The 23,645-nt window shown below is 35.6% G+C and overlaps 1 protein-coding gene across 1 annotated transcript in view; it reads left to right on the top strand.

Moving 5' to 3' along the window:
* Positions 1-23,166, top strand: part of STXBP5L (syntaxin binding protein 5L) — a 386,205-nt gene extending 363,039 nt beyond the window's left edge. Inside the window, 5 exon segments of the mRNA XM_045036998.1 lie at positions 6,917-7,277; positions 12,450-12,615; positions 15,047-15,158; positions 16,828-17,048; positions 17,613-23,166. Of these exon segments, the coding sequence (XP_044892933.1) occupies positions 6,917-7,277; positions 12,450-12,615; positions 15,047-15,158; positions 16,828-17,048; positions 17,613-17,654 (902 nt within the window). The 3' untranslated portion in view covers positions 17,655-23,166.
* The last annotated feature ends 479 nt before the right edge of the window (positions 23,167-23,645 follow it).

The following is a 23,645-nucleotide window of genomic DNA, read 5'->3' on the forward strand; positions in this document are numbered from 1 at the left end:
CGGGGGAGGGGCAGAGAGAGAGGGAGACACAGAATCGGAAACAGGCTCCAGGCTCCGAGCCATCTGCCCAGAGCCTGACGCGGGGCTCGAACTCACGGACCGCGAGATCGTGACCTGGCTGAAGTCGGACGCTTAACCGACTGCGCCACCCAGGCGCCCCAGAATCACTGTATTTTAATTGTAAACATATTTCACGATGAGAAAACATCTTTTACTACATTCCTTATTTTAAGGAAATATGCACAATTATATTGGTTGAGTTAAAGCCAGATTAGTGAGGTCATAATGAATTATTAAACATTAATTCAATCCACTATTTAACTCAATAAATCGTTATACATATTGGACACCTAATATGTGCCAGGCATTCCTCACAAGTTTAAAGGTGAAAATTTATCTCTTGTGTACAAAAGTTTACAACCATAAGTGAAAGACAGTTTTTTAAGAGATATTCTAAAAAATGTGGTTTTCTATTTCACAAGCTTAGAAATAAACATTCTCTGGAACTGACTTAACAGATCTCTCAATATTGTAGGGAAGTCCTTTAGCATTCTTAGCAAACAGACATAGACTAAAAATGATGGCAAATTACAAAATAAGCATAGATTTAACTTAATAATGTGGTATCTAGTTAGTAAGTAGTTGCAAAGCTTTTCCTCATCTAGTTAAAGATATGTAATGGGAACCTGTCTTCTCCAATTTTCTATGTCATTATTCTCCTGTTCCTTCCAGACTTTAGTTAATATCAATACCAGCTCACCAATCGTAACAAATGTACCACATTAATACAAGATGTTAATAAAGGCCAAAGGGGTCATATGGGAGCTCTCTGTACTACTTGCTCAATTTTCTGTAAACCTACAAGTGCTCTAAAAAAAAGTATTTTTTTAAAAAAGAGGTATACAATAGAGAAAACTATGAAGCTGGTTTCCAATGTGTTTTACAAATAACCATGGAAAAGAGAGAAAGCCTAATTAGAAGATCATGAGACTACTGTGAACAATTATATGCAAATAAACCAGACAACCTAAAAGAAATGGATAAATTCCTGGAAACATATAACATACCAAGACTGAGTCATAAAGAAATAAAAAGTCTGAACAGATCTATAACTACTAAGGAGATTGAATCAGTAATCAAAAACCTCTCAATAAAGAAAAGCCAACTCTTTTTTTAAGGAATCTTTTCACTTGAATTTACTGTGGTTGTCTTGACAGCAAATTCTATTCAATGATATGGAAATTTGAACTGTACTCAATCGTTGAATTTTAGAGTGGAAAAGCACCTTAAGGTTATCCATTCCCTGTAGTTATGCCTTAGTCTGTATCAGAATCATTTGCAGGGTTTGTTACAACACAGATTATTGGTCCCCACCCTCAGAGTTTCTAATTAAACAGGTCCGGGGTGGGGTCTGAGGATTTGCATTTTTAACAAGCTTCCAGGTGATGCTGATTCTACAAATGCCACTTTAAATAGGCTAGGATGGAAAAATCTACAATTCTTTACTCCTGTGCAGGGAAAAACACAGTGCTTCCTCCTTCTGTGTGTTTCTTCTGTGTGCCTCTTTCAAACTGCTTCCACACTCACAACACTTCTGACACCACATGTGGAGAGGTTTTTCCCCATAAGAAGCAGGTCTTTGCAACACCAGCTGGGTGTCCCACAGTTTAACTCAATTCTGACACTATCTGGAGATAACTGTCAGATTCCACAGGTTAAGAACTCATTCCCACAAAACTGCTCCCTCTCCTTCCTTTAGATGTCAATCACCAGTCTAGTTTGTCACCTGTGCTTCTGACACATTGGCTATAAATCTGAGGTTCCCACAACCCCCTCTTTGGGTTCAACTAATTTGTTAGAGTGGCTTACAGAACTCAGGAAAACTGTTTACTTACCATTTACCAGTTTATTATGAAAGGATACAGATGAACATCCACGTGGAAGAGATGCGTGGGTAAGGTATGTGGAAAAGAACACAGAGTTTCCATACCCTCTCCAGGAGCGTCAGTCTCCCTGCACTAACACCTGTTCACAAACCCGGAAGCTCTTCAAAGCCCTTCCTTTGGGGTTTTTATGGAGGCTTCATTACTTAGGCATGATTGACTAAATCATTGATCATTGGTTGAATTCAATCTCCAGGCCCCTCCTCTCCGGAGATTGGGAAGGGATGGGACTAAAGGTACCAACCCTCTAAACACAGCTGGTTCCTCTGGCAACCAGCCCCTATCCTTGGGTAAGATCCAAAAGTCACCTCATTAACATAATAAAAGACACCTGTGTTTTTCTCCTCCTTGAGGAAATTCCAAAGGTTTTAGCAGCTCAGTGCCAGATACAGAATAAAGACCAAAATAAATGTTTATTATAAATCACAATATCACACATGCAAATTCAGCTTAATTACAATCCTGGTTAAATTTATTTCTCCCTGCTTATTTATATGCCTGTGCAGCTGAACATGGCTGGAGAAAAACATAACCACAATAAATAGTCTCATTTTGAAATAAATCACCAATAACTTCAAGTAGGTTCCTATGCTGCTGGGTAATATCCTCTGTCCCACACTCTCAATCATATATTTTCTCCACTGTCCTCAAACCTCAAATACCTCCTCCACTATTTTCAATGTCAGCTAATGACCATGTGTCCTCTTTTACTGAGAAAATTGAAACAAGCAGATAACTTCAAACACCACATCTACCAACCTGTCTACTTATATCTCCATGGTCTCTGTATTCTCTCCTGTTATTATGACTAAACTGTGTAAGCTCCCAACTTGGCCAACTTCTCTATTTGTATACTCAAAGTCAATCCAGCAACTTTTCCTGTTTCCTTTATACCTAATTGTGTAATTATAGTTATAATAAATACTTATCTTTCTGCTAGATCAGCAAATAAACATGCTGTTGTTTCTTCCATTAAAGGAGAAAAACTTGGGGTGCTTGGCTGGCTCAATCGGTACAGCATGCAACTCTTGATCTTGGGGTCGTGAGTTTGAGCCCCACAGTGGGTGTAGAGATTACTTAAAATCTAAAAGTAAATGAGTAAATAAAAGAGAGACACTCTGTCTTGAATCTATCCCTCTATAACGCTCCATTTCATTTCTTTTTCTTTAATGCAAAATCTTTGAAATGTTTTTGTTATATTCACGATTTCCAATTTTATTCTTTCATTCTCTCTAGGCTCCATTCTAAACAAGCTTTCTCCCATACCAATCAATAAAAACCTTTGTCTGGTCACCACTGACCTCATGGCTCAATCCAATGGTCAGTTGTCAGGCCATGTATTACTTGACATATCAGCAACATATTACCAAGTTTACCGTTGTCCCTACCTTAAAAACACTTCACTTGGATTCCAGAACAGTATATTTGCCTACTTTTCCTCCTACCTTTGTAGCCATTCCTTCTCAGTCCACTTTACTGGTTCCTCCTCATTTCACTAGACTTAAAACATAAGAATGCCCAAAGACGGACTCAAACCTTTTCTGTTTTCTATTTACATTAGAGGACAAAATGACTTTAAACCTGCCTCATGACTTTAAATGCCATTGAAAATCTAATGGGTTATATATTTTTTATTTATAGTCTGGAATTGTCTCCAAATTTCTGACATAGATATCCAGTTACTTGACATCCACTTGGATTAATCGTCTCAAACTTACCATGTCCAAAATCGAGTTCCTGGTTTCCTTTCCTTTCTCCCATATTCATTACCACATCTGTTCATGACAATTCCATCCTTCCAATTTCTCTCGTCAGTAACATTAGAATCATCCTGGACCACTGTTTCTTTCACACTCTGAATCTAATTTATTAGCAAATTCTGTTGGCTTGACTTTTATAGTATCCTCAGATTCTGACCATTGCTTACCACTTCTATTGTTACCACCTGATTGGAAGAAACTTTTATCCTTTCCTTGCCTTGATTTATTGTAGTAACCTCTTAACTGTTCTCCCTTTGGAATATGGCCAGCAGAAAGAGTGATCATGTTAAATGAAAATTAGATTACATCACTCTATTCTCAGAATCTTCCTTATACCAAGTAAAAGTCTGAGTCTTTACTGTGTTCTACAAGACCCTTTATAACCTGGGTCCATCTCTGATCTCTCTGATCTCATCATCTCTAAGTCTGCCCTTTGCTGCTCTAGAAAGTCAGGATCTGAAAAGAGTTTGAGATTTTACTTTATTTGCAAGCTAATAAAGTTAGGTTTCCAGTTTTATGAATGTTGATAGAAGATAAAAGACTCCTGGTTCAGAGATGAAAGATAATCAGATATCTGACCAGTAGTCAGTATATCAGCATTTTGTGCTGGTTTCCTGAGTCCTGATTCTCACAGTATGAAGCAAAGAAGCCTTCTCTTCTATATTAGTCTGCTCAAGACACCGTAACAAAATACCACAGAGAGGGTGGCTTAAATAACAGAAATTTATTTTCTCACACTTCTGCAGACTGAAAATCCCAAACCAGTGTCCCAGCAGTGTTGGTATCTGGTGAGAGCTCTCTCTTTGAGTTGTAGACAGCTGCCTGTACACTGTGTTCTCATAGTGTTTCTTCTGTATCCAGAAAGAGTGAACAAACTCTGGTGTCTCTTGTTTTAAGGACACTAATTCTATCAGATCATGGCCCTACCCTATGGCCTCATTTAACCTTAGAGGCCCCATCTCCAAGTACATCCACACTGGGGGTTAAGCCTTCAACCTAAGAATTTGAGAGAGGGGAGAGGTAGAAACATTTAATCCGTAACACCTTCTACTCTATTAAAATTTAATCATACCTTTTCCCTAGGGTTCTTATCTCCTTTCCTGCTTTATTTTTTTCCTTAGTATTTATCAGTGTCTAATATCTCAAATATATATACTTAGTTATCATATATGGTCTATCTCTATCATCTAAAATAAACTCTAGGAAAGTAGAGATTTATCTCTGTTTTATTCACTATTATATTCCCTAAAACAGAACCTAGAACACATAGTAAGTCCTCAATAAATATAAGTGAAGGTTGTAGTAGGGTAGGCTGCCATTGTGGAAAGCTGGAGTAAGGTATACTTCCAGCCAGTGAGACCTCCTTCAAGAGGAAAGTCCTAATTACTTGTGTGGTGAATTATTTACCATAGACTGAACTGTGAAGATCTTATTATACAGGACCTTAAATTTAAGCTTACTTTGCAATGAAGTGTATTTCTGAAATAGTAGTGGCTTACAATTTGGACTTAAGTTTTTTTTTTTTTTTTTAAGTTAGGAAAGATTAATGGCAAGTCATAAAGATTAATAATACATATTTGAAAAAATTTAAACCCTGTATAAACCTAATGGACAGAATATAATCAAAGCATTTTTTTATCACAAATTAGGAGACAAAGCAGCTGTTTTGGCAAGGGCAGATTATTGAGAAATTGTCATTTTGATGCTGACAGTTTGTAAGCATCAGGTATAAGTAAAATGGCTTCCAAAATGTAGATTTCTTACCTTTTTAACCTACCTTAGGGTATCTCTAAATTGAGGGTGCTAAGATATTTATAATTAGAAGAGTTATCCCATGACAGGTAATTAAGGAAATGTGGCTTTATAGAAGAATGAATCCTAGATGAATTCTAATTAAATCACTTGTCATAGCTTTGGAAATCCCCCCCCCCCGCCCCCCATCCCCACCCCGCTTCCGGAACACTGGGAGAGCTGTTCTTTTATTCCTTGATGAAGTGCCCAAACCCTGCTCTCCTAACTTCAGTTCCCTTGTAGGACATTTGCAAAATTCTTCTTTTTAAAGTGGATTTTAAAACACAACTGGGATGTTAAATCATCTAAACACGTTATTTTAAATTTGATTAAGTACTTTAAGTTATAAAGTACTTTAAATGGAATGTATTTTTATTTATTATCCTTCCTTTTACAAGTGTCTGTCATATGTACACTTTTGAGGCAATATTAGCCTAGGTTAATCCCCTTACTCTCTCTACATGATGTCAGAGGACAAAGGAAAAAAAAAGGCTCTTGGGCATTGCTTACAGGAGTCTGGTAATGTCCCAAAGTCAATCTGTCACAAGTTGCCTCCCAAGTTTTACAATATCCTGTTTATAATATCCTGGACTGGTAAAAATAGCCCATAGGTAATAATTTGGCATGGATATTCAAACTTGGAGAATCCAGGTGAGTAAACTTATTTTCTATATAAACATGCATAAGCCTGTGTAAGAGCCAAAGGAAGTTTTTTTTTTTTCTAATACAATCAAAATTGCTAGCATGAACTCTATATGTCAAAATTTCATGAAATTTATTCCAGGTGTTCAATTTCAGAAGAAACCGTTTTCTAGTAAATGAGCCTAAGAAATAAGGAAATAGAATCAGATGGCATGATTTTTTTCAGTTGGAGTTATTTCAATAAATGAAATAAATGTTCTAAAATTTGCTTTTAAAAAAAGGATTTTAAGGGAGACTATATAGTATAGCAAAAGAATACTGGATTAGAAATTAGGAAATGTGAATTCTAGTCCAGGCTCAACAACCAACCTGCCATCTGACATGGCCCAAATCTGGGCCTCCATCTTCTCATTAATAAAATGAAAGGATTTGGGTGCTTGGCTGGCTCAGTTGGTAGGGTGTATGTGACTCTTGATCTTGGTAAGTTTGAGCCTTACACTGGGTGTAGAGACTACTTAAAAATAAAATCTTAAAAGTAAATAAATAATAAAATGCAAGGATTTGACAAGTTGATGTCTTAGGCCCCTTTTAGATCTAACATTCTATGTTTCCAAGTTATTGCAACTGATGAACTCGCAAATCTACTGATTTATGTATATTACTGCAATATTGTGGCACTATAAATTATAAATAATTATAATATAAAGCATTTATTGCCCGTGAATAACAGCTGTTTTAGAAAGAATTTCACATGCCAGTGATATGAAATTGTTTTTATAGGTACATTCCTCTCACTGAAAGGAGCTGTGCTAACATTCTCCTGTATGGACCGAACTGGTGGATTAATGCAACCGCCATATGAAGTTTGGAGGGATCCAAACAACATAGATGAAAATGAAAAATCTTGGAGAAGGAAACTGATCATGAACTACCCCTCTCCATCCCAAGAAACAGGAGATCATCAGTATACAGTAATCTGCTCAGAAAAACAAGCCAAAGTCTTCTCACTGCCTTCTCAGACTTGTCTTTATGTTCATAACATCACGGAGACATCTTTTATACTGCAAGCAGACGTGGTGGTCATGTGTAACAGTGCCTGCTTGGCATGCTTTTGTGCCAATGGGCATATCATGATAATGAGGTACTTGCCTTCTTTATAAATTGTCTGGTAATCACAACAGTGTGAATAAGGTACAATTTTGAAAAGTATATGTGTAATGTGCAATCAAGAAGCAAACTGAGGTCATTCTTTCATTATGTTTGTGAATGTTTTATTGTTTGACAATTTGAAGAAACTCTGGGTTTTTTTTAATTTTTTTTGTTAAAAATGCTTTGCATTCTGAATGAAATACACATATTTTAATTGATTTCAAGGAATCTAAGGAAAGACTGATTTTTCTGGTCATTCACACAATTCAAGCATTTATTGAACATCTATGTACCTCCCATATACTATGCTAGTCATGAAATATAAAAATGAATAAGCTATAAGGAAAAGAAATTAACTTACTTTTACTATGTTTTATAGTCCACATAAGTATTTTACATACAGAATTTAATTTGATCCTTATGGTTTCTGTAGGACATAAGAAAACAAAGTATTATTTGCATCCTCCATTTTACATATGTTAATAAATTAAAGTTTAAATCACCTCAGTTTACAAGTCTAGGAAAAAGTGAGACCAGCACTGAACAGTATACTAAAAGTCATCACTACAACTGAAATATAACACTGTGTAAGTTTAAGGTATACAGCACAATGATTATACACACACACACACACAATATATATATAATAGTAATTTCACTCTATGCGTGTGTATGTGTGTATATATACATATATATATGACTACCACAATAACATTAGTTAACACATCCATCACTTCACATAGTTACATTTGTGTGTGTGTGTGGTGAGAAGTTTAAGATCTAGTTAATCTTCTAGCAATCAAGTATACAATACAGTATTGTTAACTATGAGTTACCATGCTGTACATTAGACCCCCAGAAGGTAATAATCTTGTAACTGTAAGTTTATGCCCTTTGACAACCTTAATAATGTGCTATCAGCTGAGAGATTTCATTATACTGTTAGTAAACTAGAATAAAATTCATGAGACACAAAATTCATTACCTAGTTATTTTATGAATTCAACAAACATTTAATAAATATAACCTATGTAGAAGTCACTGTCATTCATTTTAATACATCACCTGGTTCTAAAAATCATTGAGACAGTTAAGCATTATACTAGGCCTATGAAAGATATAAAAATTAGTAAAAACATAGTCCTAATCCTTAAAAAGCTTACTATCAAATTGGGGAGATAAGACAGATACACAAATAATGATAACACAATGAACATGTATATTCCAACAGAAGAAATATAGGATTGAATCTTCTAGTCACAAACTAAGTTCTCAGAATCAAAGTCACAAGATAGTTGGTATATGTTATTAAATACAAGATGTTGGGAGGAAAGTAAACTGGAGAGAAAGATTGGGGTAAATTATTGAGGACCTGTAATGGCAGGCTAATGAGTTTGATATTAATCAGTTAATAGGAAATACTGTTTTTAAAGCTGAATTTAACTTTCTCTAGCTATACATCAGGAAATACATATAAAGGAAGAGCTTGAAATGGTCTTCTGAACTAAAGTTTTAGCTATCTCGAAAGCAAGGTGGAAACAGATGTGAGGGATAATTGAGGAAAACTTGCTAAATATAAAACTGATTGTGAAAGGTAATGGAGGCCATTAAATCACAGGATTAGAAGAGAATTTAACTGAAAATATTTAATGAACCTGGGTAGCAGCGATGTCATTAAAACAGGAAATAAGAGAATTTGGAAAAGCTGAAAATGAGAAATTTGAGAATGAATTCTTGGAATATGAGGTGTTTTTAAGTGATCCCACAGAAGTTTGGCAAGCAATTTTAGGTTTGGACTGTTAGAAAAATATGGAAGATCCAGCTCTGTTAGTCATCTATATAAATGCATTAGTGAAAGTTACAGCAGTGAATGAGATCATCAAAGAAGATAGTATAAAAAGAACGGAGAAATAGACTGATCTGGGTACAATAACTTGGGATATCTCTATATTTATGTAGTAGAATAAAAACAAAATCCAGCAGAGGATATTGAGAAGAAGTCATCAGAGATATAGGAAAAGGAGAAGAATAACTTCATGAAATAAAAAGGATAGAAGAGTATCCAAACAAAAATAGAAGACCACCAAGAAAACGTCAAGAGGTAGTCAGATACAGCAGAGAGGCCAAAGAATTTGAGTAGAAGAAAAAACACTAGGCCTGGCCTGGCAACTAGTAGGGTATTAGTGATCCTTGCAAAACAAATCTTAGAAGCATAGTGGAGGCAAAAACAAAATTTTCAATGGAGAAAGAGACAGTGGTATAGATCAAAAGTTCACAAACTACAGCCAACAGGTCATATCTATCCTGCCCTTCCTGTAATCTGATATTGTACAGCTGGCAAGCTAAGAATGGATTTTACATTTTAAAATGTTGAAAAAAATCAAAGAGAATATTTCATAATATGTGAAAATTACATGAAATTAAAATTTCAATGTTCATAAATAGTTTTTGGAACACAGCCACACCCATTTGTTTACATATTGTCTAGGTGCTTTTGCATGACAAGGCAGAGTTGAGTAGTTATAACAGACTATATGGTCTACAAAGCCTCCAATATTTACTATCTGGCTCTTTAATAAATGTTTGCCAACCCCTGGTATAGATTATTTTTTCAGGAAACTTTGTGGTAAAAAGATAGATGAGGGACAGGAAAGTAGTTCAAGAGCAAAACTTGGCTTTCGAGAGTGTTTTCATTGTTAGATTTTCTTTAATAGAGGAGACATGTAAGCCGAGGAAAAGTAGCTACATAAAGTTTAAAAAAAATAAAAAAAATCATTTACTGTCTACTCATTCTCTTAGATATTTCTGGTTCTGTGTTTCTCTGTTTCTGTTTTTCTTTCTCAAACTATTTTTCAGTATTTGTCATGAAAATCATTCCAGTCTTGTTTGAAAATGAGGACTTAACTCCTAGACATGCCTTAGTTTTGAGGGGAAAAAAAATGTGTATCACACATACCCTCTCCTCCCCAAGCTCACATTTAGTCACTCAAAATTTTTCTTTTAAGTTAAAAGACGTTAAACTGTTGTCACAATTGAAATTTTTAGTTTGATAGTGATTACTTACCTTGTTTTTGCAAAATTTTAGTGAGTCTCGTTTTCTCAAATGATACTGAGTATATCTGAAAATTAATTTCCATTTAAATAAATATGTGCTGCCATCTACATTTATGAGGAGGGAAATTGCTTGAAAAATGAAAAATAGAGAGTTTAAAAAACAGCAGGAGTCATAGCAACAGGAGAATTAAGATGCTATCTGTCTTCCTCTGCTCTATGTAAAAACTGCTTTACATGGTAATGGCTACTTTAATATTAATTATGTCCTAGTGGAAAATCTTCATGTGTTCTTGAGGATCTCAAAAATATTTGGAAGGAAATTACCTTGGGATGATTTTAGTAATATATATAATATGTAGCTTGAAGAACTGAATCCTTCAAATTGGCATGCTCCTGACTTTGATCATCTTCCCATGCTAAGTATTTTCCTAGATATTTCCAGATCCTATCAGAAATTACCTCTACTGAGTCCATTCTTCTCAAGACCTAGTTTTCTGATAGTTGGCAGGTAGCTGATTGCTTACATGCTAATGTACCCAAACCTAGAGAGTAGTAGAAAGGGATACATGAGTCTTATCTATAAATGTGTTCTCAAACTGGGCTTTTAGTGAAAACCATTGTTAGTTACGCGATACTATTTCCTTATAAAGTGTCCCTGCACAGAAAAAAAATCTATTTTTTCAGCTTTAAAAGCACTTGGTTCCTGGTTCTTAGCAAGTAAATTACTTTTTGCCATTTCCAACCTGAAGTAATTAAACCATTTTTGTTTTCTTCGCTTACTTTTATTATGCTACATAAACAATGTAGCTTATCAGAAAAGTCCATTGGAATCCCTTCCCCACCGCCACCCATTAATTTGACAGAATCTAGCATGGAAGTCTGTTTAACCGGGTTTGTTTTGGCTCACAGCCTAAAGACCTCAATTACTTGAAATGTCATAACATATTAAGTCTTTGAAATCCAGTACATATTTTACACTTACAGAATACCTCAGTTCATGCAAACCACATATCAACTGCTCAATAACCATATGTAGCTAGTGGCTACCATATCGGACAACATAGTGCTAGAACCTCATGGAAAGCTTTTTCCAACTGTGCACATTTCAGATCCCATTCTATACTGTAAAGTTCTAGGGCTTAACTTGTAATAACAAACTACTTTCATAAGAGAAATAAGTATGTTTTTTTCAAGGTACTGGTTTTATGATCTGGGATAATTTAAAATCATCATGAACACCAGAATCAGTTGAACAATTTGAAAGCTGGAGATTTAATGACAAGTCTCTTTTTATCCTTTTGGTATTAGAGGTGTGATTTAAAAGCAATGAGACCAGTTTCTTCAGTAGTTTGCAAAACTGGCTCTTGTGGCCATATCCAAAGGGACATTCTGATGAATATTTAAGCAAAATTTTGGGCTACCACATAAGGATAAGATTATAGCTATTTGGTAAGACACTGGAGATGAGTGGTATTCATTTAGCTCTGCCTAATTCTGATCTATTATTTATAACTTATTCTCATTCCCGTACAGCCCTAACCATGTTTATTTACTAAGCATGCCTTCAGTGCAGATGTCCTAAGTCATAGGTAATTTTTATTTCCTGTGTGTAGAGGGAGTAGAGGAATGGGGAGCAAAGCCACTCCATGGCCAGGCACAGTGAACTGGATCCATTCCATGTCTTCATCAGTGCATAACCTCCTCAGACTCAGGAGTTTTGCCTTAAAAGGAGACAGTAGACCAAGTAGTTTCTAGTGGTGATGTTTCTCCCATAACCAAAGACTGCAACCTTTGGTTGCAGGAACCTGTGAAATGCTGCAGAAAGTATTCTGAAATTGCTGGCCACTACATTTAATCCACCCTTCAAACATATTTGCTAAGTATCTGTGTGGATTAAGAGAAAGAACCAGGCCCAAAATTTTTTGTGTGTATATAATTTTATGTGAAAGTTTAGTTTTTACCAGAGACTTCAAGAGAATAAAAAGAAACAAACATTAAACAGTGGTATAAAAATAAATGTTTTTATGTAAGGAACTGTACATTTTACACAGAGAAATGAAAGCTTCTAACAACGTGAATATGAAATGTGGATTTGCTTTTTTCCATTCAGCCTACCTAGTCTTCGCCCAATGTTGGATGTTAATTATTTGCCACTGACAGACATGAGGATAGCACGGACATTTTGTTTTACCAATGAAGGCCAAGCGTTATACCTCGTCTCTCCTACTGAAATTCAGCGGTTAACATACAGCCAAGAGATGTGTGATAATCTACAGGTAGGTCAGGCACATTTATGAATACACGTTGGATATGGTTGTAAAAAGAGAATGAGAGAGATATCTAATAGCTAAATATTATTGGGCCAGGCAATAAATATGCCTTCCCTAGATGTTTTGAATATATGTTCATCATTGTGACCCTGTCAAGTTTAGTGTGGGTGTAGTTATACACAGAAAAAAAAAAAAGAAAGAAAGAGGGGGACTGACGGGGAGTATGCAAAGATCATACATATTAATGGTTGAGTTTTTGTTTGGTCATTTTATTGTTTTTGTTTGTTTGTTTGTTTGTTTGTTTTACTATGGAGAATCCCCTGTAAGATTATAAACTCTCCCTCCAAGGTGGGGACTATGCACGTGCACACAAAAATCTTGCATACAATTCAGGGAGTTCATGGACTTTTTAAAAAAAGAAGTCTAAATTTTAAGAGCCATACAAAATCAATACATATCCTGTGGGTTAGTATTGGGCATTTGTGTTTTATCATAGCAGTGAGCAGAGCTTTGAAACAAAATAAATATAAAAGCTTATCAAAACCTTAGATAACCTAAAAGTGGTTACAAAAGAGCATCTTAGAGATTTAATTGGTTCAACCCCTTTATTTTACAAAACAGAAAACTAAAACCCATCCATTTTAATAGAGAGGTTAAAAGTATAAGCTCTGAACTATTTAAGTTGTATTTTGCCCACTTGTATAACTTTGGGAATTTTGCTTAACCGACCTGTATGCTCTGCCTTGGAGCACTGTCATGAGAATTAAGTAAGAACTGAGCCCAGTGCCTGGAATATAGTATGTTTTAAAAATAAATAATAATGTTCCTATTATTGTTATTCAGCAAATGCTTGTTGAGTGGTTACCATATGCCTGGTACTTGGCTAGGTTCTAGTTAAGATACAAGTCTCTACCTGCTAGTGTGGAGGAAGATTAGTCAACAGACAAGCACCGCACTCTCTCTGACAGAAAAAGACTGTCTATATGTGGCTGTGCCAGCGCTGAGGAGACATGGAACAGAGGCCCCTCGGTTATGGGATAGCAGGGAGGGCTAGTTAGAACAAGGTTGTAAAGGATGAATAAGAGTCATCTATAGGGATGGGTGGCTGGGAATGGAAAAGGATATGATATTCTTGGCAGAGTAGTGTCATGCAAAAATTCCAGAGGTTCAGGAAACTGCCAATAAATTGCAGAGTTAGACAGTGAAAAGGGTGGAGGGATAGTACTGGGGAATTATTCAAAAGTAGATCTTGGAGCACCCTGTAAGCTCCTTAAGGAATCTGGCATTTATCCCAAGGGGAACAGGAAGTCATGGAAAAGGTTTAGCAAATTTGTTTATTAAAACTAATATTCTGGTTACATATAGCTTTGAAGAATTTGAGAGAACAATTAGGAGGTAGTTTTTTTTAATAATTAAGGCCAAAAATAACAGTGGCTTAAAATAAGGGAGTTAGCAGTGAGAATGGAGAGAAGTTAGCAGATTTAATAGTAAGAGTGTAATCAGTTGGATTGGAAGGTTATTAGATATAGCAGTGAGGGAAAGGAAGGGATTAATAATTATCCCTGGGTTTCTGGCTAAGTAAATGGTGCTGCCACTTCCAAAGAGAAGGGATCCAGGAGGAAGAGTGCAGGTCTGGTGAGAAGAGGTGAGAGAGAGTCACGCTGCAGTTCATGGACAAACTGATATTAGGTCACACATCTATTGACTTTTGGTTGAAGTTCCTTCCTCCATACCAATGATTCTCAAATTTTGGTCTGCTTCAGAAAGACCTGAAGAGCACACTAAAAATATAGATAACCAAAGAACATTTACGTAGGTTCTGATTTAATATGTATGAAATGAAGCTCAAGCACCTGTATTTCTAACAAGGTATTTCTCCAGTCATTCTAAAGCACGTCAGATATTGAAAACAACTGTGTCTCACTATGCTGCCTATTTTGACTCATTTATCTTGAATCATTTCCTAATTTTGTACTTCATATAAAAATAAATCCAAACTTCCTCCACATACTCCCAAAGGCTTCCTACTTCATAGGTTAGTCCATGCTTAGTTCAGGAAGGGGGTTCAGACAGGAAAGAGGCTATAGTAATTGAAAAAGGAAAAGCAGTCCGGATTGTGAGTCACTGATCAGGTGGAGATTAATCCTCGGGTAAATATATTGCTTCTCATGCTTTCTAACTAACTGTAAAGGGGAGAAGAGAAGAGGACATAAAAATGAAAATTTAAAAATGTCAATTACAGGAGAAGGGAAGGAAAAGGAGGTGGAGAAAGAAATGCCAGAGAGAAAACTGGGAGGAAAGCAAAAATCACCAGGGGAATATATGGAAAGCAGATTGTCTCTTCATTATGTGCTTTAACATTCCACAATGTTTTATTATTATTATTATTAATTTATTTTTAGTTACTCTAATGCTTTTTTGTTTGAATTTGATACAGGACATGCTAGGAGATTTGTTTATTCCCATAGAGACACCAGAAGCTCAAAATAGAGGCTTTCTCAAGGGACTCTTTGGTGGAAGTGGACAGACATTTGACAGAGAAGAGCTCTGTGAGTAAACTCCTGATTATGATCTGTATCACAAAATAGAAGACCTGTTTCTGTGTGTGTGTGTGTGTGTGTGTGTGTAACTTAATATAATACGTGATCTCAAATTCTAGACTAGGGTTTTTTGCTTCTGTATCTTGAAAATTATTTTTTACCAAATATGAATAAAATCAGTTACTTAATAATAGGAAATAGTTTAATAAAAATACTGCCTGCAATTCATACAAATAATTAGTAAGCTAATAAATGTCATTTGCAAATAGATCATACCCATAAGGCAGGTGAAGATATTCAGTTACTGAATTCTGGAAAAAATGTTTATGGATCTGCTACCTTGAAACTACTGCTGGGAAACAGATTCTTTATCCAGAACACAGGCTTATCAATGCTACAGAATAAATTACTTTAAAATTCTTCCAGTGAAACTCTGACAAACAATAATTGAAATGGAGTAGAAAGATACTAGGGAACATTTTCAGAAAGAAAAATGTGTTTTCCAGAATATCTCACCACTATTTAGTCTTGCAGATCAAAACTCCTTTTCTCTTGAACTTTTAACCAAGCAGAAGATCTAGATGCCTCCATATGATGGAATATTTTTCAGCCATAAAAACAAATGAAGTTTGATACATACTACAACATGAATGATACTTGAAAACACCATGTTAAGTTAAAGAAGGAAGACAAAAAAGACCACATATTATATGATTCCACTTACATGAAATGTCCAGAATAGGCAAATCCATACAGACATAAAGCATATAGTGGTTGCCAGGCACTGGGACAAGGACGGATCAGGGAGTGACTGCTAATGGGCACAGAGTTTAAACTTTTTGGAGTAATGAAAATGTACTAAAATTAGATAGTAGTGGTAGCGGCATGACTCTGTCAGTACACTGAAAACCACTGAACTGTGGTATATAACGTATGTGAATTGTGTCTCAGTCTCTTATTAAAAAAAAAAATAGATCTTAATTCCATGCCTAATGTTACATCCTTGAGAATGCTCACCAAATTTCTACCAAGATAGCTGTCTTTCAATAAAAAACTTCCTTAAAATTCATTCAAATTAAACTGAACTTTGTAAATGGTAGAGAAACTATTATCCTTTTATTAAGGAACAGAATTTCAACATATGTATGCTCGTGTCCATCAGGCATAGACCCTGTTCTCTAGCATTTTACTTCCCCCCAACACACAATTTAAAACAGTAACAACTGAGGCCTACAGAGGATGACAGCAAGATGAGCAGAGATGGTAGGAATGAAGACTTGGGCAGAAGTTTAAACAAATGAACTGGCCTAAGATTGGAACTATCCTAATATGGGTTAAATATGAAATCGCCTATATTGTGAGCAACTGATTCAGCAATGTCAAGAAGGGCAGTGATGCCATATTGCATGGAACCCGCATACACGCATACACACATACACATACACATACACACGAAGACAGGCAGTAACAACACAGTTACCTCGCAGTCTCAATCTCTTTCATAGGTGGGTAAATGCTAACATCTCCAAATACACGTCTGTGATAGAACCAAGTATACCTCTCTCTATATGAGAATTATGATGATAGAATTTAATGTAAGTACTTTGGTGATAAGCTTGATTATAATTATTTGAATTACTGACAATGTGTTTTTAATTGCTACGGCTTGAACTCCCAGTTGGGGAAGCTTCAGCAGGAAAAGCATCGCGCAGCCTTGCACAACACATTCCTGGCCCAGGTGGTATAGAAGGAATGAAAGGTGCGGCCGGAGGGGTGATGGGAGAGCTGACTCGAGCCCGGATCGCACTTGATGAGAGAGGACAGAGGCTAGGAGAGCTGGAGGAGAAAACTGCAGGCATGATGACCAGTGCGGAAGCATTTTCCAAACATGCACATGAGGTAAACTGCTTAATATAGGCATCTTTACACAGCAATAGCTTTAAACATTCAGGTCCCCCACGAGAAAACCCAAACAGAGATGCCACCGTAAGTAATCCTGTGTGAGAGCCAAGGTAGCTTGAATCTCATTATAAGTATTGTAATTCCCCCAGTATTTGGAAGAAAAATGTTTTTAAATACTATAGTAATACTGCTTTACCTTAGGAGATAATTTAAAAGAAAATTATTCATTGGCTCTGATACATCGTATCTGTATTGTGCACCTGCTACTGAAAAGGTGCTTAGGTACATTACATGATTCCCTCTCAAGCAAAAAAAGGTGAGAGGCACAAGAAGCAAGAATCCACACACTACTTTTTGCTTCAATTATTAAAAATCAGCTGAGTCTTTACAGCTTGATTATTTTTTAAAAATCTTTCTCATATGCACCTTATTTCAAAAAATGAAGTTATATAAATTTTGCAATTTAGTTAGATATGCATGATTAGCTCAGTACGAACTTGCTTTGATTAGTACTTTTAAAGACTTCTAAAAGCATTTTATTGTGACTATTTTTCTTTGCAGTTAATGCTGAAATATAAGGATAAGAAATGGTACCAATTCTAAACTTCTAAAGAAGCTGTTGACTGCTTTGAGAAACCATTATTCAGGGAAACCAAATTTATTCCCAGCATCACTATTCAACTTGCTAGAAGCCAGTTTCTTCTACAAAATGTTCCATTACAGTCCATCTGAAGTTATCATAAGGGAAATTTATTAGAGACACCGTATAACCCAAAGGCTGGAAACCTGGTTAAAATCCCAAGACATGGCTGAATTTGCCTTTTCCCAGCGTGGAATGGAGCTATCATCTTGGCATGTCATTTGCTAAGGATTTACATTTAGGAACTACGGGGAGTCCTGCTGATTTGAAAAAATCCTGTACAAACAAAAGCATTAATGCACTTAATGAAAAAAAATCTTTGCATGATAAATTAACATCTTAAGAGGAAAAGAAAAAAAAACAAGCATGTTGTGACAGAAGAAAAAAAGATTTATGGTAAACTATTTTTATAAATTGGGCCACACCTGACAATTTAAAAAACCTGCATTAGAAGATATCAGTGTATTTCAAGAACATTTGCCATACCCAACTGAAAAAGAAAAGAAAACGAGAATTTTCTTCTCATCTATAATTTTCATTATACGATGACATTATTGAATTCTTATGGCAAGAGTCTGATTAATGTTTCTCTCTCCATAATACTTTACATCATCATGGTTATCAGTCATAATTATTACCAGTATATTAAATTATTCCTAACACACTTATTTCCATTTCTATCATCTCCAGAACAAGTTGCTATTTTCAGTCATAAACCAGGTAGGGCTCGGTCACCTCAAAGCATTTTTTCAGTCTGGCTTGTGCTCTGTAGGGGAGTTGATGATAAGTTTGGGGAAACTAGATGATAGGAACAATGCAGTCAGCTTTGAGAACTGATTTCACACACTCTGGTTTCAGTTTCTAAAGTGATATATTTTTAAGGCTCCATTTGTATCTTTGTCTGCCAATTACACAGTATATTACTGTTCAAGCCCAGTGGGGTCTTCAATCCAAAGGTGCTCTTGCAGCCTGACACTCACAGACCAAACTGGTCATTTTCTTCAGTATGATCCAGTAAAACCTCAGTTAATGTTTCGGGAAAGGGATTCTGATTTATTTCATTTCTGACTAACAAGGGCTTTCATTAGTAAATACTTTTTGGTTCAATACTTACTACTGAAAATCTTTATAAAATTTTTGCTATCTTGGCCTTAGTCACCATCATGGACAACAGAAATACAGAGAGAGTTTAATTATACAAAAATCAATAATTTTGTCACTCACTGGGCTATAAGCCACAAACTGTCAGTAGACACCAAACACCTATTCCTTATTTAAAACTCTTTTAAAGGTGGAATAAAGAATATCCTTAATATGATAAACGTTCTCTGTCATAACTCTAACAGTGAACTACTAGAGGCTAAGTGAATACATTTGCCATCATTATTTAACATGATTCTGGAAGTTAAAAGTCATAGAAAATGAATGCATGCAGATTCCAGGACCCATCCTGTAATATGTTGTTCCTTTGAAAAGAATATTTTTAAAAAATTAATGGGTCTGTCTTACTGAATTTTGATTATTCCAGGTATTACTGGATCTGCATTTGTGTTTAAGAATTCACATTTTCCTGAAGTCCAAGTTATTTTAGTAGCCCAAAATAGTATTTATTTGTGAGGTTTTTTTTAGATTTTTTTTTATTATTAGTGTTTTTTTTTTTTGAAGTGGTACTTTCTTTAAATGCTCTCAGTAATTTTGAGAAGAGCAAAGATGATAGAGTCAGAAAATGTATACCAAGAAACCATTTCTCAGAGTCCTTGGATTCTCCTAATTTCTCAAAAAAGCTTCTCCATGAATCTCACCATTCCTGAGAACAGCCTTAGAGTAACAGAACTTGGAAATACAAACATGATACATAAGATTATACAGTAAAAATATTAAACCTGAGATCAGAGTTTAGAAAACATTGGCAGCCATATTGTAGTACACTATTTGTACCATCAGTTTTAAGAACTCACTTTTCTGATTTTCTGAACAGATACTTTATCATTTCTATAACTTAAAAAAAAACTAAAAGAGCAAAATAGTATTTTAGGAACAATGAAATTCAGTCCAAAGTGTCATCAAATTCAATGACTGTCTCTGAAGGCCTCAGTAAGTTTGTATTTAACTTGTTCTACATCTGGGTTTCTCAACAATGTCACTATTAATGGAAAATTCTTCGTTGTGGGACTGCCCTTTACATTGTAGGATGGTTAGCAACAACCCTGGCCTCTATCCACTAGATGCCAGTAGCAACCCCAGAATAAAATAATGTCTCCAGCCATTGCCAAAATTGCTCCCAGTTGAGAGCCACTGTTCTACATCATTTAAAGACAGACTAAATGTGACTATGTAATATATGTCTTGTATAAAATTAAATACCATAACTTAAGAAGATAAATTATTACACCCCAAATTACATGTGTGGTTCATATGCAATAAAATACTATTTTGAGAAAGCTTATATGAATCAGTGAAAAATAACAATTACAGAATATTTTAAGCATACAGAGAAAACACGAAAAAGAACAATATAGCATTTTACAGAAGTGCTTAAAACTCTGGCTCTAATGAATAGATAAAACGTTTATAATTAGCACATCAATTGGAAGTAAACAGGTGCTTCTAAATGCTTGAATGAATAAATTCTTTTAAGTCGTTTAAATATGTCTTTCAATATAATTTTTATAAACCCTTTCTTAATGTAAGGGTAACTTCATCTCCCAAACTCCTGATTAGTGGAATACAAATCAATGAGGTTTTACTGCATCAGAATTATTTTTATAATTCAAAGAGACAGCAATAACAAGAATCTAATGTGGATGCGATTTTTCTCTTTGAATATTTCCGTTCTGTTACACTGACGTGTGTGCGCGCGCGCACGTACACACACACACACACACACACACACCATCACAACCACCACCACAACCTTATCATCATCATCTTTGGAAAATGAGTACTGTTGATCCATGTAATTCTTTACACCTCTATTCTCTACTATTTAAATGTCTTGCCTCTATCTTGGAACACAAAAAAATACTCTTAGTAACTTGGACAATGATAGAAAAAATGACTGAGCCTTAGTAGTCATCAAAATTACATTATATCTGCTATGGGGGCATCAGAAGATAAAGTTTGAAAACCACAGCCTCTTAAGTTGACCTCATCTCCTTATGAATCCTTCAGGAGATAAGCCCTTCTTACTGTCCCACAAGAAAATGGGGCTTTGTGTTCTATTCACCAATAAGAAGCTATAAGTGTTTGTTTTCCTGGTTTTAATAATGTGAGCAATAACCCCTACCATGAAATCATCCATTAACCTTGTTGTATGGAGGGGAGGATGATTGATTTGTCATTTAATCCCCTACAAAAGCAGGACTACTGACTTTCCTTATACTTGAGACTGAGAGTGCCCCAATCACTATTGGGGTCATTATCTAACTTTGGAAGAATAGTGACAGAACTGAGGGAGATGTTTTCTTATACTTTAGTCACAAAGACAATTTGTCAAACCTTTTATATAGCCTTGGAGTGATTCTCAAGTTAAATCAGAATACAGTTTTCTATTCCTCAAAGATCTTAAAGGATTATAAGAGGAAAAGGTTTACTGTTGGAGTCCCTTTTTATGTGACCCATGTGTCAAATATTAAATGTACCATCTATCTGTTATTTGTATTAAGGGATTACCAGGACTTTGAGAAAGAAAAAATAGATTATGCCCAAGGCTGGTTGGAGAAGATGAAGATGAGCTCTTTGAAATAGTTATAAAACGTTTGGCAGAAGGGAAAAATGAAGCAGGTCTAGAAAAGTAAACTAAAAATACTCTCCTTGGTTTAGGATCATTGGGACAACCCACCAGTATATCTGTGTGATTAAGTCTGGCCCAATGGAAAGACATTAGAACTTGACCACTTTCAGAGACGGCAATGCCGAAAGGAGTCAGACACTTCTATCAGGCCTTGCTGTGCTTCAGGAGAAAAGTGGTAGCCTTCACAGCTTTCTCACCTATGTCCTCTATTACACCAACCCCATTACTGACTACATACTACTTCACATACACACTGATCCAGGCGCCAGAAACACTCTGGTAAGTCATGTATTCTGGATGGCTCATTCCAGGGAGTATAGTGGTTGTGTAGAAAGTTTAGTGTACATATTTGCATACAAAATAGCCCTAGAAGGACAAAATACAGAATACTTGGGAAAGTGAGAGGAAGTGCCAGTTTGGTACAAGAGGGTTGGGGTGGGGAGGGACATGGGAGCCAGAGTTAAGTGGAAGAAATTTTGATGAGAAACCAGAGGCACAGATGGCTGCTTTTATTTATGTATTTACATAGGGAACTGAGTCTCAACCTTGGCTGTACAACAGAATCACCTAAGGAGCTTTTAAAATTCCCAGTTATATCAAAATCTCTCAGAGTGGGAACCAAACGTGTAATTTTGAAAGCCCTCAACATGGTTCCAATGTTAGCCAACATTGACAAACACAGCTTTACGGCCGATTAAGGAAGAAACATTTGTCTACCTTGGCTGGTATCCAAGCCCCACTTCTGATGGGTCAGGGAAGACAACATGTAAGAGATATAATGTTGTCTGGATTGATAATTATTGTGTTGAAACCCAAAACAAATGTTCTGTGCAAATTTCTGACCAGGGAAGGCCCCATTAATTTTAAATAAGTCTGTCTTTGTGATTTTCTCCCATGTGACTTGGCCATTAATTATTCCAATTCAAACATCTAGGTTTTGATTGTCTTATACATGTGACATCACAAGACACCAGAAGAAAAATAAGAAATTCAACAGTATGTAAAGCTAAGTGGAAACTAATTCTTAGTAATAGGATAGTGGAAATTAAAACAATCATTTACTAAATCAGGTCCAAATTTATTATTCATTCTTCATTTGGAGGAGACATAGGTACTAGGTACCTTTTCTGCATAGTTGGACAAGATCTTAGCAAGAAGGAAGAGCAGTTCCTTTTTTGATTGCTGGCTTAGCTCCCAGGGCCACTTGGATTTATTTTCTTGGTTATTGGATTCATGTTTAAAGGGAGAAGAGTGTCTGTAACTCACTATCTGTGCCCTGAAAGACTGCTTTCACCTTTAAAAAGGGAGAGTCTGCCTATCCAAGGCAATAATACCTAATGAGAAAACTTGAGAGTTCTCTCCTCTCATACTGCTCCCTCTGGTATTGGCCTATGCTTCTTAACTGCAAAGCCAGAAAATAAACTAGGTGGTGGTTATGGACAAGTGTACACAGAATCAAAATCTCTAATAACCTATAATTTTTAGTACTTAATTATGTGATGTTTTATTCTAGGAAATAAGAAACAGATGACATCATTGATGTATCTTTCTTTCATCTTCAGAACTTTTGCATCTTTTCAGAAAATGACAAATTACTATTTTTCTGTTGCACTCAGCAATTGTGACTATACTTAAAATTCTTGTAGTCTGTAGAAATATCAATAAAATTGTATATGTTTGTACATAGATGCTCTTATGTTATGATGTCATGCACTACTAAACATTTTTGCCAAGATTAAATATGGACAGAGGTAAGACCTTCATTTGCAACACTTTGAGCCATGGTTTTGCAAAGTATACTTGTTTTAAAAAGGCAGAGAGGAGGAGCATGTACAACACATTTGTTTGAAGGAAAAAACAAAAAGACTAAACATAAGTTCTCCAAACTCATAGATTTTGCTAGAGTCTATAAATCCCAAAGGGTAGAATAGCCACCCCAAATTTCCCCAAATTTCAAACTGGGGAGTTGTGTAACTTTTTTATGGAAGACTCTACAGTCAATTTTTGAGGATGTTGATTAGACCTTTGGTGAATTACAAGTAAAACTAAGTTTGGTGAGGATGCAGAATAAAAAACCGAGGCTGAGTAAGATGTATTTACAAACTGAACATTCATACCTTACTTCTTGACTTCATTAAAGCTCAGGCTTTAATCCCATTCA

The sequence above is a fragment of the Felis catus genome, chromosome C2 (assembly GCF_018350175.1).
Source record: "Felis catus isolate Fca126 chromosome C2, F.catus_Fca126_mat1.0, whole genome shotgun sequence".
Taxonomy (NCBI): domain Eukaryota; kingdom Metazoa; phylum Chordata; class Mammalia; order Carnivora; family Felidae; genus Felis; species Felis catus.